The 16,352-nt window shown below is 37.0% G+C and overlaps 1 protein-coding gene across 4 annotated transcripts in view; it reads right to left on the minus strand.

The window, feature by feature from the left end:
* The window catches only part of nup160 (nucleoporin 160), a 40,888-nt gene that overhangs the window by 13,260 nt on the left and 11,276 nt on the right, over positions 1–16,352 (minus strand). Inside the window, exons 11-27 of one of the 4 annotated variants that reach the window (XR_015525576.1) lie at positions 14,916–14,999; positions 13,610–13,780; positions 13,390–13,489; positions 13,086–13,251; positions 10,960–11,084; positions 10,663–10,823; positions 10,084–10,220; positions 7,916–7,986; positions 7,593–7,752; positions 7,237–7,306; positions 6,901–6,999; positions 5,209–5,329; positions 5,036–5,131; positions 3,733–3,827; positions 3,564–3,660; positions 1,878–1,983; positions 268–428 (exon numbers count right to left, since the gene is read on the minus strand). Coding sequence is in view for 2 of the 4 variants with exons in the window: in NM_001423844.2 (NP_001410773.1) it covers positions 268–428; positions 1,878–1,983; positions 3,564–3,660; positions 3,733–3,827; positions 5,036–5,131; positions 5,213–5,329; positions 6,901–6,999; positions 7,237–7,306; positions 7,593–7,752; positions 7,916–7,986; positions 10,084–10,220; positions 10,663–10,823; positions 10,960–11,084; positions 13,086–13,251; positions 13,390–13,489; positions 13,610–13,780; positions 14,916–14,999 (2,016 nt within the window). In the remaining 2 variants the exon portion in view is untranslated. Of the gene's footprint in view, positions 1–267; positions 429–1,877; positions 3,036–3,101; positions 3,661–3,732; positions 3,828–5,035; positions 5,132–5,208; positions 5,330–6,900; positions 7,000–7,236; positions 7,307–7,592; positions 7,753–7,915; positions 7,987–10,083; positions 10,221–10,662; positions 10,824–10,959; positions 11,085–13,085; positions 13,252–13,389; positions 13,490–13,609; positions 13,781–14,915; positions 15,000–16,352 lie in introns of all 4 variants that reach the window. The other 3 variants (XR_015525577.1, NM_001423844.2, XM_087310516.1) reach the window with 3 other exon arrangements.

The raw sequence follows: 16,352 nt of genomic DNA on the forward strand, positions 1-16,352 counted from the left end.
AATGCTAATGGCGGGAATCGAGACGAGATGAAAATGACATCAGCGAAAATAAAATAAAAAATTCAGTCATTCGTAGAATTTAGAAGTCTAAATGTTTGCATCTTGATTTTTTGATATGATGAATTCAATTAGATCAAAAGAATGTACATTTTCTGCTCATTTTAGTATGATCATTACATTCAAAGTTACTGAAATTAGACAGCTAATAAAAACAGCATTTCTGCAGTTACTTCACAGGGAAAATGGTCATCACACATTAAGGCTCACCGCGGCTCCAGACGAAGGCTGCACAATCCAGGCGTAATCAGGACTAACGAGACGCAGGCAGTTTAGAGCGGCCAGGTAACAGTTCACCTGCTTCTGAAGCCCTCGAAGAGTTCGCACTTCCCGACCCAGACGCATACCATACTCAAACATCACCGTACCCGCTAAAACACACACACACACGCACACGCACACGCACACAATATCAATGACTTATACTTTACTTTAAGATAAACTGATATGCTTTTCTAAATGTTTGTAAGAATTGTTTTGAGTATCTGCAATTGGTTTACAAGGTATAAAAAAAAAAATGTTCTCATAATAAACACTGCATAGATTTTTTTTTAATGGTCATTTTCAAAATGTAAGCGCATCTTGGCATTTACACCAAGCTTTGTGTTGTGCAATAATACAAACTGCACATTTAAATAGGTGGATCTATGTTTACATTTACTGACAGCTACATCACACACAACATAACAAAAGAATAACGGGTAGGGATGCAACGATTACAGATTTTAGTTGTGCGATTATAGACTGAGGAATAATCACGGTTATCACGATTATTATGCATTCATTCATTTTAAAACACTGCTAGCTTAGAAAATCACAAGGAAACTACATTTATTTTAAGTGTTATTTATTGCTGCTCAGTAACCGAATAATACGACACAAAATAATAATAAAAAACAAACAATAGTCCAATTCTCTTTGGACTTAAAAATAAGTGAAAAAAGTTTTGGCATTTAAACATAAGTAAAAATTTTACACTGAAAATAAAGGTCAATGAAAAAAAATTAAATAAAATGTAAATAAATAAATTTAAAATAATAAAAATTTATTAATACATTTTAAATAAATAAAATAAATAAAAAATACAATTTCTTTATTAAAGTAATATAAATTTTAATCAATTAAAATAAATAAATTAATTACATGTAAATAAATGAAAAATAAATGAAAATGTAAATATAAAATATTAAATTTAAATAAATGAATTTAAAATAAATTAATAAATAAATTTAAAATAAAAAATAAAATAAATTAAATAATAATAAATTAAAATTAATCTAAAAAAATCAGTAAATAAATGAATATATGAAGTAGTAGTATTTGTCTAATGGTAATCCAAGTTAAATAATAGCTAAGTATTTCCCTTTTACATTTATGAAATGTATTCAAAGGCAGCTGAACCTCTGTCTGAAAGGCTTTTGATCAACTATATAACACAATTGTTTAGTAATTTTCATTTGTATTTTTTTTCTCAGTGTAGGGCACTGGCGGCATTCTTTCAACTAGAATGTGCGTCTGGAAAGCACGAGTCTGTCGCTCTATTATGCAAGCACAAGATGCGATACGTGACTAGTTAATAGCCTCAGCCATAGTTAATCCGGTGTGCATGGTGTACAAGCTCGGAACTTCAAACTAGCACTCAGTTGGCATAACTTTAAGTTGCAGCAGTTTTGTTCCATGCAGAAACGCGGTGTTGAGAAGCCTTCACCTTTAAATAATCGTGACGAATTAAAGCACGGTTAATAGTAAAACGGTTAATCGTTGCATCACTAAACAGGGGCAACCTGAAACGTCCCTGTAACACTGAGAATGAGTTTTACCTTTTCTATAGTTGTGCCGATTGATGTGAAAAGCGTACAGAAGCTCGTAGTAGTTGTGTGTCATGAGGTCCACGGCTCTCGCTCGAGACTCAATAATGCTGACAACCTAAAGAACACAAGCACAAAACACAAGAGTATGAAGGCTCATATAGGATTTTACCGCGGTGCTGACAAGATATTCAATTAGGCTCAATTTAATTGTTCATAGGTGATGGGTCAAAGAGGTGTTGTAAATAAAGTGCATCTGCAACTTCTTTATAGCGCTTCACTTTCCACATTATTTTTTTTTTGTCAAAGCCTTTCCAAAATGGATTAAATTCATTTATTTCCTCAAATTTCTACACACAATCCCCCATAATGACAATATGAAAAGAGTGTTTGAAATGGTTGCAAATATATTAAAAATAAAAAAAGCTGAAAAATCTCATGTACATCAGCATTCACAGCCTTTGCTCAATACTTTGTTGATGCACCTTTGGCAGTGATTACAGCCTCAAGTCTTTGTGAATATGATGGCACAAGCTTGGCACGCCTGTCTTTGGGAGTTTGTGCCCATTCCTCTTTGCAGTACCTCTCAAGCTCTATCAGGTTGGATGGGAAGCGACGGTGTGCAGCCATTTTCAGATCTCTCCAGAGATGTTTAATAGGATTTAGGTCTGGGCTCTGGCTGGGCCACTCAAGGACATTCACAAAGTTGTTCTGAAGCCACTCTATTGATATTTTGGCAGTGTGCTTTGGGTCATTGTCCTGCCAGAAGATGAATGGACGCCTCAATCCGAGGTCAAGAGCACTCTGAAGCAGGTCTTCATTCAGGATGTCTCTGTCCGTTGCTGCATTCATCTTTCCCTCTATCCTGACTAGTCTTCCAGTTCCTGCTGCTGAAACACATCCCCACAGCATGATGCCAACACCACCATGCTTCATTTTAGGGATGCTATTAGCCTGCTGATGAGCGCTGCCTGCTTTTCTCCAAACATAAAACCTGGCATTCACTCCAAAGAGTTCAATTTGAGTCTCATCAGACCAGAGGATTTTGTTTCTTATGGTCTGAGAGTCCTTCGGATGCCTTCTGGCAAATTCCAGGCGTGGAGTGTCGTCCGTCTGGCCACTCTACCATACAGGCCTGATTGGTGGATTGCTGCACAGATGGTTGTCCTTCTGTAAGGTGCTCCTTTCTCCACAGAAGAACCCCTCTTCCCTGATCACTCAGCTTAGATGGTTGGCCAGCTCTAGGAAGAGTCCTGGTGGTTCCAAACATCTTTCACTTCAGATGATGGAGGTCGCTGTGCTCATTGGAACTTTATGAGCCCCAGAAATGTTTCTGTAAACTTTCCCAGCCTTGTGCCTCGAGACAATCCCTGCTCGGAGGTCTACAGACAGTTCCTTTGTCTTCACGCTTGGTTTGTGCTTTGACATGCACTGTCAACCCTGGGCCCTAATATAGACAGGTGTACGCCTTTTCAAATCACGTCTAATCAGCTGAATTGATCACAGGTGAACTCCAATACAGCTGCTGAAACATCTCAAGAATGATCAGTGACAACAGAATGAACCTGAGCTCAATTTAGAGCTTCACCCTGAACGCTGTGAATACTGATGTACATCTGACTTTTTGATCTCTAAAAATCAATTTTTTATATATATATATAAACCAAGGCAGATGACTGATTAGGTATTCTGGCCTACCTCGTCATGCAAATTAACATATGTGAACTGGACGAGATCTCGGAGTTGTGCGCGTTCACACAGAACCACCACCAGCTGCCGGAGACAATCCAGCTGCCTGTAGAAACACACACAGTTCAAGCATTTTCACATCAAACCGTGTAGAGGAGAGTGAACAGAGCACACACACCTGCTAGAATCCGGGTTTTGCGTCAGGGCTTCATACGCCTGACTGTTGTGTCCGAGATCCAGATGATGCTTGAAGATACGAGTCCACAGAGCAGCCTACAAAACAGAAGAGACCATCAGCTCAAAACTCACCTGTTCCTTCAATTTTCATGGCATATTGTGGTGGAATAAAATGATTTATTAATGCGCTTCATTTTTAAAAACTAACGTTCCTTCATCATCTGTAATCAAAATAACCTTCACTCTAACAACAACAGGAGTGAGGGCGGGATCAAACTGCCAATCATGAGAGCTAATCAATTCACCAGGAACAAAAATCAGGCCCCGCCCACCATTAGTTCTCTTTTCAGAAGCCGTTTAATTAACAAATAATTCACAAATTGGGAGAAAAGAACGATTTTGAGCTGACTTTAACCCTTTATAGGGCTCACATTTAAATATTCATTACAAAAAGAAGAAAAAAAAACACGCTACTGAGGACTAGACTTTTGCACATTTATGAGAAATACATGAGAACACAACAAATAATGGTTGGAAACATTAATAATAAAATTATTCACCAATTTCTGGGGATTTCAGGTTACCTAGTGAGACAACATACTTTACACTAGGTGTAGAAATTGCAATATTTGTCCATTTAATTCTAGAAAATTAGCAGGGGAAAATGGCAGATTTCCAGGATCAATTAAAGAAAGAAAACAAAACTTAACGAGTTTTAAAAAAATGCATTTTTTGCATATATTAATTAGCCTGTCTTAATGCATTTATTAGGATTATTTTAGTATTAATTAGGAGCTACTGTTTGCACATACCTTAAAATTATTAAAATGATATAGTGATTTTTATCATCAGCTGTTTATTTTCAAGGTGTATGTGATACTGGTTATTTTGTACAATTTGTCAAAATAAACAAATAAATAAACATAAATAATAATAATAATAATAAAATAATAATAATTTAAATAAATTATCAATAAATTAAAATAAAAATAAATAACAAAAATAAAAAATAAAAATAACTAAATATAAATAATAATATAAATTAAATAAATAAAAATTATAAAAATTATTATAATTATTATTAAATAAAAAAATATATAAATAATAACTTAAATAATAATAATAATAATAATAATAATAATAATAATAATAATAATAATAATAAATTGTTAAATAAAAAAAAATACTTAAATAAAAAAATAATTATCAAATAAGAATAAAATAATAAATTAATATCAATAATAATTAAATAAAAATAATAATTAATAAATAATTAAAAATACAAATAAACATGATGCTGTTACCTGGCTTCTCTTGTCATCGGTGGCTTCAGAAACGGCCAGCGTTGCCAATTCAATCACAAGCTCCGGCAACCCAATATCCTCCAATAACCGCAGGACCTGTAAGAATAAAACACCATGCATAATTACACCCCCATTCAGATGCTGCAGAATTAAGTGCATCTAGAACAGCAGACTTTCCTTGTTGTAGTAAAGCAATCGTGGAGCGGTCGCCGTTTCTTCATCTGAACCTGTGAGCTTCATTAAAAACTCTTCTTTATTCACCTCAGTCGCAGCTTCCTGGAAACACTGCAATGCCTGAAAACACAAAGTTCACTTCACAACGTCTTTCTGCTTCTAGAAAAATGTATCCTGAAATTCATTATGATAACAGTCATCAAAATGATCACAGTAATGCATATACACTATATAGATAAAATATAAGGTCAATATTACCCCCTTTAAGCTATATATTTTTTCAGTAGTCTACAAAACAAACCATCGTTATACAATAACTTGCCTAATTACCCTAACCTGCCTAGTTAACCTAGTTAATTTAGTTAAGTCTTTAAATGTCACTTTAAGCTGTATAGAAGTGTCTTGAAAAATATCTAGTCTAATATTATTTACTGTCATCATGGCAAATATAAAACAAATCAGTTATTAGAAATGAGTTATTAAAACTATTATGTTTAGAAATGTGTTGAAACAAGTCTATTTTTATTATTATTATTACATTTTAGCTTTTGGAATAAGTTAATATGGAAAGTTAAAGCAAACATTTTAAACAAGCTTTTAATAGTTTTTATTTATTTATTTATTTATATTTCAAGTAATAAAAATCAGCTATAGGTAACTACATAACTTTGAACTTGTAGTAAATAGTAATTTGGTTCATCCAACCAACCATTATTTAAAAAAAATTATATTCAGTCATCAATAATTAATATTATTATTTTAATGTTTATGCTTATCAAATATCCATAGTGCTGAAAATTATACATATATACACATGGCATATACACATATATACACACACATGCATACATACATACATACATACATACATACATACATACATACATACATACATATATATAAATACATAAATACATACATACATAACTGATCATTTATATTTCAATACCCTATTTGAATTTATGACCTTTCAGTTTTATTCAACTAACCAATGCCTTTTCTATTTTTCTATTTTTTGCTTTTTCTCATTTTTATCTAGAGTCTTAAATGCAAGCTTTTATTATTATTATTATTATTTAAATTCCCCGAGACTCAAAATCCTGCCTTTACAATGTCATATATAAGACAGGATTCCTACGCTTTCACAAACAGCACATTCAAATACTTTCAATGACTTTAAAGCACCCTTCATTTCAAAACAAGCATCTTTGTGCTTATGAGCATATGTAGCGCGGTGACCGTCCTAAATGTACTCAACATTTCACTTTTCATTACACTTAAAATTAAAATGTACATTAAAAAGTTCAGACTAATTTTCAAAAACTGACCGTCTTAACCAGTGAAAAGCAATGAATTCAATACCTTAACTGATGAAACTTGAATGCGGTTTCTGAAATATTGATCAAATGAGCATTGTTTGTCCGTTTTTTTGTATAATTTTGTAATTTGTTATAATTTTGAAGATTTCAGTTTAATCATTTCTCAGTTTATTCCTTCTGTTTTTGACATTTGAGTACAGTTGAAATAAAACCATGAACTAAATTAACTTAAAATGTAATTTGAGGACCTACGTTTGCTTTTTAGTACTTTAGGCCTTGAGCTTATATGTCAGAAATGTGAGTGCTTTCATAAAGCATGGCAAGCCTGAAAACATCTATTATTATTTCAGCCAAATGCACAGATTTTCTTACCTTTTGCCCCTCACCGCTGGCCAGATAACACTGACCCAACACAAAACGGTAAGACCCCACGTTCACCTGACACCAGGGCCCGACTAACCGCACATATTCCTGCACACACACACACACACACACACACACACACACACGCACACGCACACGCACACGCACACCTTTTAAACAACACTGGGAAAAGTAACTGTTTTACATGCATTTATTTCAGTCTAATCAATTCCACATTATAAGGCATACATATTACACACAGCAAATCCTCCAGCACAGTTAGATATTAAATATGAACTCGTATAATATAAGGTATATTTAATACATCTCATCCTGGCGTCTCACCTGGAGCTGTGCGTACTGGCAGTTTCCCATCAGGCATTCGGGAAAGAGGAAACTGGGATTGCTGGGCCAGCTGGGGAAATGACTCAAGGCAAACACACTGATCTCTCATAAACGACACAACACACAGACGAACTGCGCAAAAATACAGAGGAACTGCTGGTGTTCAGAGAATTAAGTGCTACAGCAGTAGTGTCTGGTGCACATAGAGGGGAAAGTGTTTCTACAGGTGGTTTGTCGGTCCCACTCGCCTCACACTTACTCACATTACTATGAAGACCTGGAAACCAGCTGAAAATGTGTACAATCTAAATGTTATTGATTTTTGGGTGAACTATCCCTCTTTAGGTGAAGGATACAGAGCCTGGCAGAGCAGCGTCAGGACACTGGAGATCATCTGAGGCCAGTGTAAGACGCTCTGATCGCTCTCCATGTCCTGCTGGGAGAAGATCTGAGACATGATGGTTTTACGGGCCACGCTCTGGTAGAACAACTCCACCACGGTCTGAGGATTCAACACTGAAATCCAGAGAGAGAAACAACACTGTCAGCGACATTTATTAACTCTTAACACCCTGTGTGTGTGTGTGTGTGTGTGTGTGTGTGTGTGTGTGTGTGTGTGTGTGTGTGTGTGTGTGTGTGTGTGTGTGTGTGTGTGTATACTGTGGCCATGAATATGCACCTGATCTGCTGGACGCAGGAGTGGAGGAGTCGGAGAGCTCCAGAACTGAGAGATGCTGAAGATCTGCATTTCTGAAGAGACGCACAGATAATACACACCTTTAGATTAGTGCTGGGTGTCAATATATATACATAATATATGCGTGTCCGTGCTGCACGAGCTATTTATTGTGTATAAATTAATACACATATGCAGCATATTATTTAGAAACAGTTTCTAAACGTAGATATAAAATATATGCATATAATAAAAATGATATATAAATGCAAATATTTATGTTAATATCATTTTAAAAATAAAGGCATATATTTTTTGTATACTTTTGTTTCTATGTACAAGTGTGTATTAGAAAATAACGACAGAACGATAAAACAATGGGTAGAATGACTGATAGTTAGAACGATAGAATGATAGAATGATAGATAGAACAAATGAAAGAACGATAGGACGGACGGACGGACGGACGGAGCGATGGAAGGATAGATAGATAGAACGATATAGATAAATGGATGGAACGATGGAAGGATAGATAGATGGAACGATTGATAGATGGATGGAACGATGGAAGGATAGATAGATGGAACGATTGATAGATAGGTGGATAGATAGATAGATAGAACGATAGATGGAGAGATAGATAGAGCGATGGAAGGATAGATAGAACGATATAGATAGATGGATGGAACGATGGAAGGATAGATAGATGGATGGAATGATTGATAGATAGAACGATAGATGGATAGGTGGATGGATACATAGATAGATAGATAGATAGATACATAGATAGATAGATAGATAGATAGATAGATAGATAGATAGATAGATAGATAGATAGATAGATAGATAGATAGATAGATAGATAGATAGATAGATAGATAGATAGATAGATAGAAAGATAGATAGAACGATAGATGGAGAGATAGAAAGGTAGATGGATGGATGGATGGATGGATGGAACGATGGATAGATAGAGCGATGGAAGGATAGATAGAACGATATAGATAGATGGATGGATGGAACGATGGAAGGATAGATAGATGGAACGATTGATAGAACGATAGATGGATAGGTGGATGGATGGATACATAGATAGATAGATAGATAGATAGATAGATAGATAGATAGATAGATAGATAGATAGATACATAGATAGATAGATAGATAGATAGATAGATAGATAGATAGATAGATAGATAGATACATAGATAGATAGATAGATAGATAGATAGATAGATAGATAGATAGATAGATAGATAGATAGATAGATAGATAGATAGATAGATAGATAGATACATAGATAGATAGATAGATAGATAGATAGATAGATAGATAGATAGATAGATAGATAGATAGATAGATAGATAGATAGATACATAGATAGATAGATAGATAGATAGATAGATAGATAGAACGATAGATGGAGAGATAGAAAGGTAGATGGATGGATGGATGGAACGATGGATAGATAGAGCGATGGAAGGATAGATAGAACGATATAGATAGATGGATGGATGGAACGATGGAAGGATAGATAGATGGATGGAACGATAGATAGATAGAACGATAGATAGAACGATAGATGGAGAGATAGAAAGGTAGATGGATGGATGGATGGAACGATGGATAGATAGAGCGATGGAAGGATAGATAGAACGATATAGATAGATGGATGGATGGAACGATGGAAGGATAGATAGATGGATGGAACGATAGATAGATAGAACGATAGAACGATAGATAGAACGATAGATGGAGAGATAGAAAGGTAGATGGATAGATAGAGCGATGGAAGAATAGATAGATAGAACGATATAGATAGATGGAACGATGGAAGGATAGATAGATGGATGGAACGATTGATAGATAGAACGATAGATGGATAGGTGGATGGATGGCTATAGATAGAACAATAGAAGGATAGGTAGATAGGTAGATGGATGGATAGATGGAACGATGGATGGATGGATAGATAGATAGATAGATAGATAGATAGATGGATGGAAGGATGGATACATAAATAGAACGATAGACGGACGGACAGACAGACGAAAAGATAGATAAAAAGAGCAATATATGGACAGACAGATAAACAGACGGACGGACAGACATCTGGCCCATTACTATAGACTTAACTGATGGATATCTTTGCTTAAAGGGTCTGAACTCACAGTATGTCTAGTGGGACAGATGAGGAGAGCGTCAGGCTCATCTGTTTGAGCAGGTGATAAGTGCAAAGCAGATTCGAGCATCGAGGAATCAAGTCCTGCTGGAGCTGCAGCAACTGAGGACCGCCGGAAATAAACGCCTGCAGACAAAATATTGAAAAACTCTGAAAACACTTTTTTTTCCTCCACTTAAATTCTTTACTTTTTTCAAGCTAGAGGAAAAGACCAGGGAACACCAGAGTTTCAGGCTAAAATCCACAAAGGAATGAACACACATAAACAGCACCATGAACATTATCAAGCACAGTTCAGTATTATCGCTTTTATTGTGTCACTCAAGTCTCATTTCTCTCCAGAACATCATAGACTGGTTATCACATCACGCTCCAAACACGAATTGGATTAATGCATTAACGAATTGTGTGTGTTTACAAACTGGATTGTGTAAATGTGAATTGTGTATGAATTTTTTGTTTTGTAAATGTATTGTTTTTGAGACTAATCTGGCTCCATATTCAATAGCACCCACAATTGTAGAATCAGCCACATGCTAAGTGTGCGCGTGTGTGTGTGCATACTCACATTTTCTCCGATGCGCAGGTAGAGCTGCTGCAGGATGAGCAGGTCTCTGCAGAGCAGCGTTCGGGTCATGGCGGTCTGACAAACGGCCTGACAGATCAGACTAGCAGCGACGCTGCTGCCGTACAGCTGAGACAGACTGATGCGCACTCGCAGAGACTGACCTGAAACACACACCACAAAACAAAAACACGAGCAGATTCAACAAACTCCCAATCAAAATTGAAACCGATTTGAGTCAAAGGGGAGCTAATAAGTAAAAAACAGCTCAGCTCTTATTAAACAGGTGTATAAGTTTACCTGCGTGTCTGGCGTCAGGCTCGGCGTCAGTCTCCAGGTCCAGCTCTCGGAGCAGCATGTTCATGGCAGCGATGGGGTTATAGATGTCCTGCAGTTTGTTTGCAATGTCGCCAATCACGTTCCCACTGAGGAAAACACTTCACTTTAGCCTTCACCCTGATCAACAGCTGGCGGAAATGCATTCAGTAAGTGATAGAGGATTCCCACTTTAAACCAAATGACTTTGACTGACTAAAAGCTGAATTTCCATCACTTATGAGCACTGAGCAGACAAACAGGAAACTATATATTAGCGTATTTTCACGTCACGGCTGTTTAGGACAGGAAGTTCAATTGAATTGCATGATTTCATTCAAGAGGCCTGTTAATGCTGGGCAAAGATTAATCGCAACCTAAATAAGCTTGCTTTGACATGAGATGTATACATGTATGTGTGTGTGTGGTGATCAGTGCATATGTATTATGTTTATAAGTGCACACATGCATGCAAATATGAAAATGTTTATTTATAAATAATTTTTCATTTATATAATACAAATGGTTTATAAATGTTACGATCTATGCGAAAAGACTGTTTTGTTTTTATGTATGTGTTTGTATTACATGTACATAATAATATATATAGCACAAACACATATCGGAGGTCAAAACAAACTTTTTTTGTATGCGATTATTAATTAGACAATCTAATTAGCTGTATTTTCAATTTGATCAGTGACCATTTATGAATCCTAATACATGCTACGCACGCACATACTCTTACACACACACACACACACACACACACGCACACGCACAAACACGTGCATAAAAAAAGCATACAAACAAAAACACACAACACGCTCGCGCACACAACTGCATACACAAACATACACGCGCACACACAGAAACGCACACACACACACAAATAAACGCAAACACTAACAAACATACAAACAAGCGCATAAAAAGCATACAAACACAATACGCGTGCACACACAACCTTGCACATAACCGCATACGCAAACACACAAACAAACACAGACACACACAAACGCGCACACACAAACAAAACAAATAAACACTCACAAATACAAACACACAAACACAAACATAAGCGCATAAAACTCATACAAGCACAAACAAACACAACGTGCACACAAACACGCAAACAACCATGCACAACAACATACACACAAATACAAACAAAAACAACAGACACAAAAATAAGAGCATAAAAAGCATACAAACACAACGCGCGCACACAATCACATACACAAACACAACACACAAAATCACATAAAAACAAAACACCAATGCACACACACAAAAACAGACACACATAAATACAAACAAGCACATAAAAAGCATACAAACACAATGCGCACACACACACACACACAACCGTGCACATAACCGCATACGCAAACAAACACCACAACGCACAAACAGACACGCACAAATGCGCGCACACACACAAACAAACAAAAACACACAAAAACCAACACACATAAATAAACACTCAAATACAAACACATAAACAACAGACAAACACACACAAACACAAGCGCATAAAACTCAGACAAGCAAAAACAAACACAACGTGCACACAAACAACCATGCACAACAGCATACACACACACAAACAAACACACACACAAATACAAACAGACACACACAAACAGACACAAAAATTAGAGCATAAAAATCATACAAACACAACGCGCGCACACAATCACATACACAAACACAACACACAAAGCAGACACACAAACGCACACGTTCACACACACAAACAGAAAAACACAAACACACAAAAACACACACAACCCAGCGTGCAGACACAATCGCGCGCGCGCGCACACACACACAAGTGCAAACAAACACACATTCACACACACACACACACACACACACTAAGACAAACACAATAAACACACAAAAACACACACAACCAAGCATGCACACACACAAACAAGTGTGCGCGCACACACACACACACACACGTAATAGACAAATGACATTGATAAATGTAAAGTAAAATGTTTAAACAGAGCACAAATCCCTCTATCCTGACGTTCCATGTCTGTAATAGACTCTTAATGAATAAGAGTCTCAGGGAATAAACCCTCTCTGCTGATACTGACGTGTCATTGGCCAAAAGGCTCTCCAGGATCTTCTCGGACACTTTCTCCGGGGACAGCAGCTCGTCCAGGGCTTTGTCCATCTCGTAGGCCATTTCTTCTGGAAGAGACTCGTTCACCAGACGCAGACACTGAACCAGCTGCAGGACATCCCGGCTCACTTCTGCATCTGAGGAAAATCATGTGAAAAATAATCAACCATTGATCAACTCACAAGCCGATATTGACTTAGAGATATATTTGATGCAGCACTAATGAGTAATTCCGATCAATAATGAAATCTCTCTGATAAACATGGTCGTCTCACCCTCAGCAATAGGAGTCTCCTCTTCAGAAAACAAGTATTCATCGGAGGACAGGTACAGGTGGTCCACAGCAAAGCAGGGCAACAAGAAAGACACGAAGCCCTGGAAAAGAGGAATAAAAACAAACAGGTGACCAAGAATAACATAAACAAACACCACAATTAATCACTCACACAAAATAACATGTTAAAAAAGAAGCTCGGAGTCTTGTGGCGCAGTTACCTTCTTGAGGACGCAGATCATGCCGGTGGAGGGGCTGACGTGCAGGGCGAGAGGTGTGGACAGGACGTCCTGGTACTGCAGACAGCAGGCGTAAAACTTGGACCAAAACTCCACCTGGAGCAGACGATAATCCTCCTGACAGAACTCGTACTCCGTCACACTGCCCTGAAGCTGAACACACACACACACACTTTACCCATTTAATGTCATGTCAGCAATAGTCAAACCACAACAAAATCAGCCAAACGGTCCGATTTTGATCAAATATTTAGAAAAAGTCACAAGTTGTCCTCTTAAAAATGATTAATATGCATAAACACAAGAGCTGTGAACCTACACTAGTCTCACGGTTTGGTTACGATTATCATGCCATCGATTCGGTTCAATTCGATATTTCGGTGCATTGACGGTGCATTGACGGTGCTTTTCATACTCAGTTTTATATTTTCTTCACAGCAGCATTTCTTGTATTAAAACGTATGAATATATTTAGATTCATATATTATTTGTGATACAATTTTGTCATTTAATACAAACAGTCAGAAATATAAACTGTACCTTTAAACAAAACGAGCATTTAGCAAATAATGAACAATTATAATTATCCAGCTCAATTTCTGATCCTTGTCTAGTTCTCTTACACCTCTTTGATTGGTCACACCCTCAACAAAAACGATTGCGATTTGCTCTTGCGCGCTGCGCTCTTCACAGATGAGTGACACTGATAAGCGGCAGCGGCGATCTCACAGCTGATGTATGATAGACACGGTGAAGAAAACTCTGCAGACACGCTCTTGTTTCTTTATCCAGAAGTAACGCTGTAAAACAGCCCAGAGGTGAAGGAAAGCCACGCCAGCAGGTCAAATGGGAAACTGTGCGTGCGTGTGTGTGTGTGTGTGAGAGAGAGAGAGAGAGAGAGAGAGAAAGAGAGAGAGAGAAATGGAGTAGGCTACTTTCATTCTCTCGATCTCAGTGAAATAGGGGCTTTTGTTGTATATGTCAGTGAAAGACTGATCCAGCAAACACACACAGTGAAATTGTGCAAAATTTATGAGTTTTGAGTAGTTAGAGCGTTGTAAATACTCCCGATCGCCTCCCTCGCGACAGAGCTCATATGAGGTAAATGGCGTCAGTAATAACCGGTTATGATTATTACTGAACCGATACCGAATTGTCCGCGTCTGCATCGCGGTGCAACAAAGAAACAATTAATTTTGACACCCCTAATAAACACGCAGATATGGAATCAATGTTTAGCTGCAAAACAGCAGAAATGAACACGAGGCGGTAAACATGAGTGATTTACCTCGCTTTCCACTGTGACCGTGACCTCTTTCTTCAGCTCCTCCCATGATAGATCCGAATATCGTTCTGGACCTCGCTTATAAATCTGGAAAAAGAAAATGAATCATCAAATATATGACAAACAATTTTGAAAATGTATCAGAATGTCAGTAGGAGCGTGCTGAAACTTTGATTTATAAAAAAAAATAATGGGATTTCTTGTTTCCCCAATGACAATGAACACAATGTGTTGCTGAGTGTTTTTGTGCTGGTGTCTCCAGCTAGTTTTGTTTTGTCGTGGAAAAATAAATGACACCCAAGAAATGTTTTCTAATAGACAACCTAACCACATCTAAAAGACATCCAAAAGACGTGTAATAGACATGAAAAAACATCCAATAGACATATAAACATAGATTAACATGGACTTAGTTAAAACAAGGATAAATTTGGGCTGTCGGTGAAAGTCTTATAGACATCCAAATGACATCCAAAGGACATCAAAAAGACATCCAAAGGACATCAAAAAGACATGCAAAAGGCATCCAATGGACAGAAAAAAAGAAAAACCAATAGACATCCACAGGACATCCAAAGGAAATCAATAAGACATCCAATAGGCATCCAAAGGACATCCAAAAGTCACCCAGTCGACACCAAAAAGTCATCCGATAGACATCCAAAGGACATTAAAAAAAAAAAACGCAATGGACATCCAAAAGTCATCTAATCGACATCCTAAAGACATCCAAAAGTCATCCAATAGACACCCTATAGACATACAACAGACCTCCTAAAGACATCCAAAAGACATCCTAAAGACATCCAATGGACATCCAAAAGTCACTCAATCGACGTCCAAAGGACATCCGATGGACATCCAATGGACATCTAAAAAAACCCCAATGGACATCCAAAAGTCATCTAATTAACATCCAAAAGTCATCCTAAAGACATCCAAAACACATCCTATAGACATCCTAAAGACAGCCAAAGGACATCCAATAGGCATCAAAAAGACATCAAAAAGACATCCAAAAGACATCCAATAGTCATCCTAAAGACATCCAATAGACATCCTAAAGACAGCCAAAGGACATCCAATAGGCATCCTAAAGACATCCAAAAGACATCCTAAAGACAGCCAAAGGACATCCAATGGACATCCAAAAGACATCCAAAAGACATCCAATAGGCATCCTAAAGACATCCAATAGGCATCCTAAAGACATCCAATAGGCATCCTAAAGACATCCAAAAGACATCCAATAGACATCCTAAAGACATCCAATAGGCATCCTAAAGACATCCAATAGACATCCAATAGACATCTAATCGACATCCTAAAGACATCCAAAAGTCATCCAATAGACACCCTATAGACATACAACAGACCTCCTAAAGACATCCAAAAGACATCCTAAAGACATCCAATGGACATCCAAAAGTCACTCAATCG

The sequence above is a fragment of the Danio rerio genome, chromosome 25 (genome assembly GCF_052040795.2).
Source record: "Danio rerio strain M-AB ecotype USA chromosome 25, GRCz13ab, whole genome shotgun sequence".
In the NCBI taxonomy this organism is placed as follows: Eukaryota; Metazoa; Chordata; class Actinopteri; order Cypriniformes; family Danionidae; genus Danio; species Danio rerio.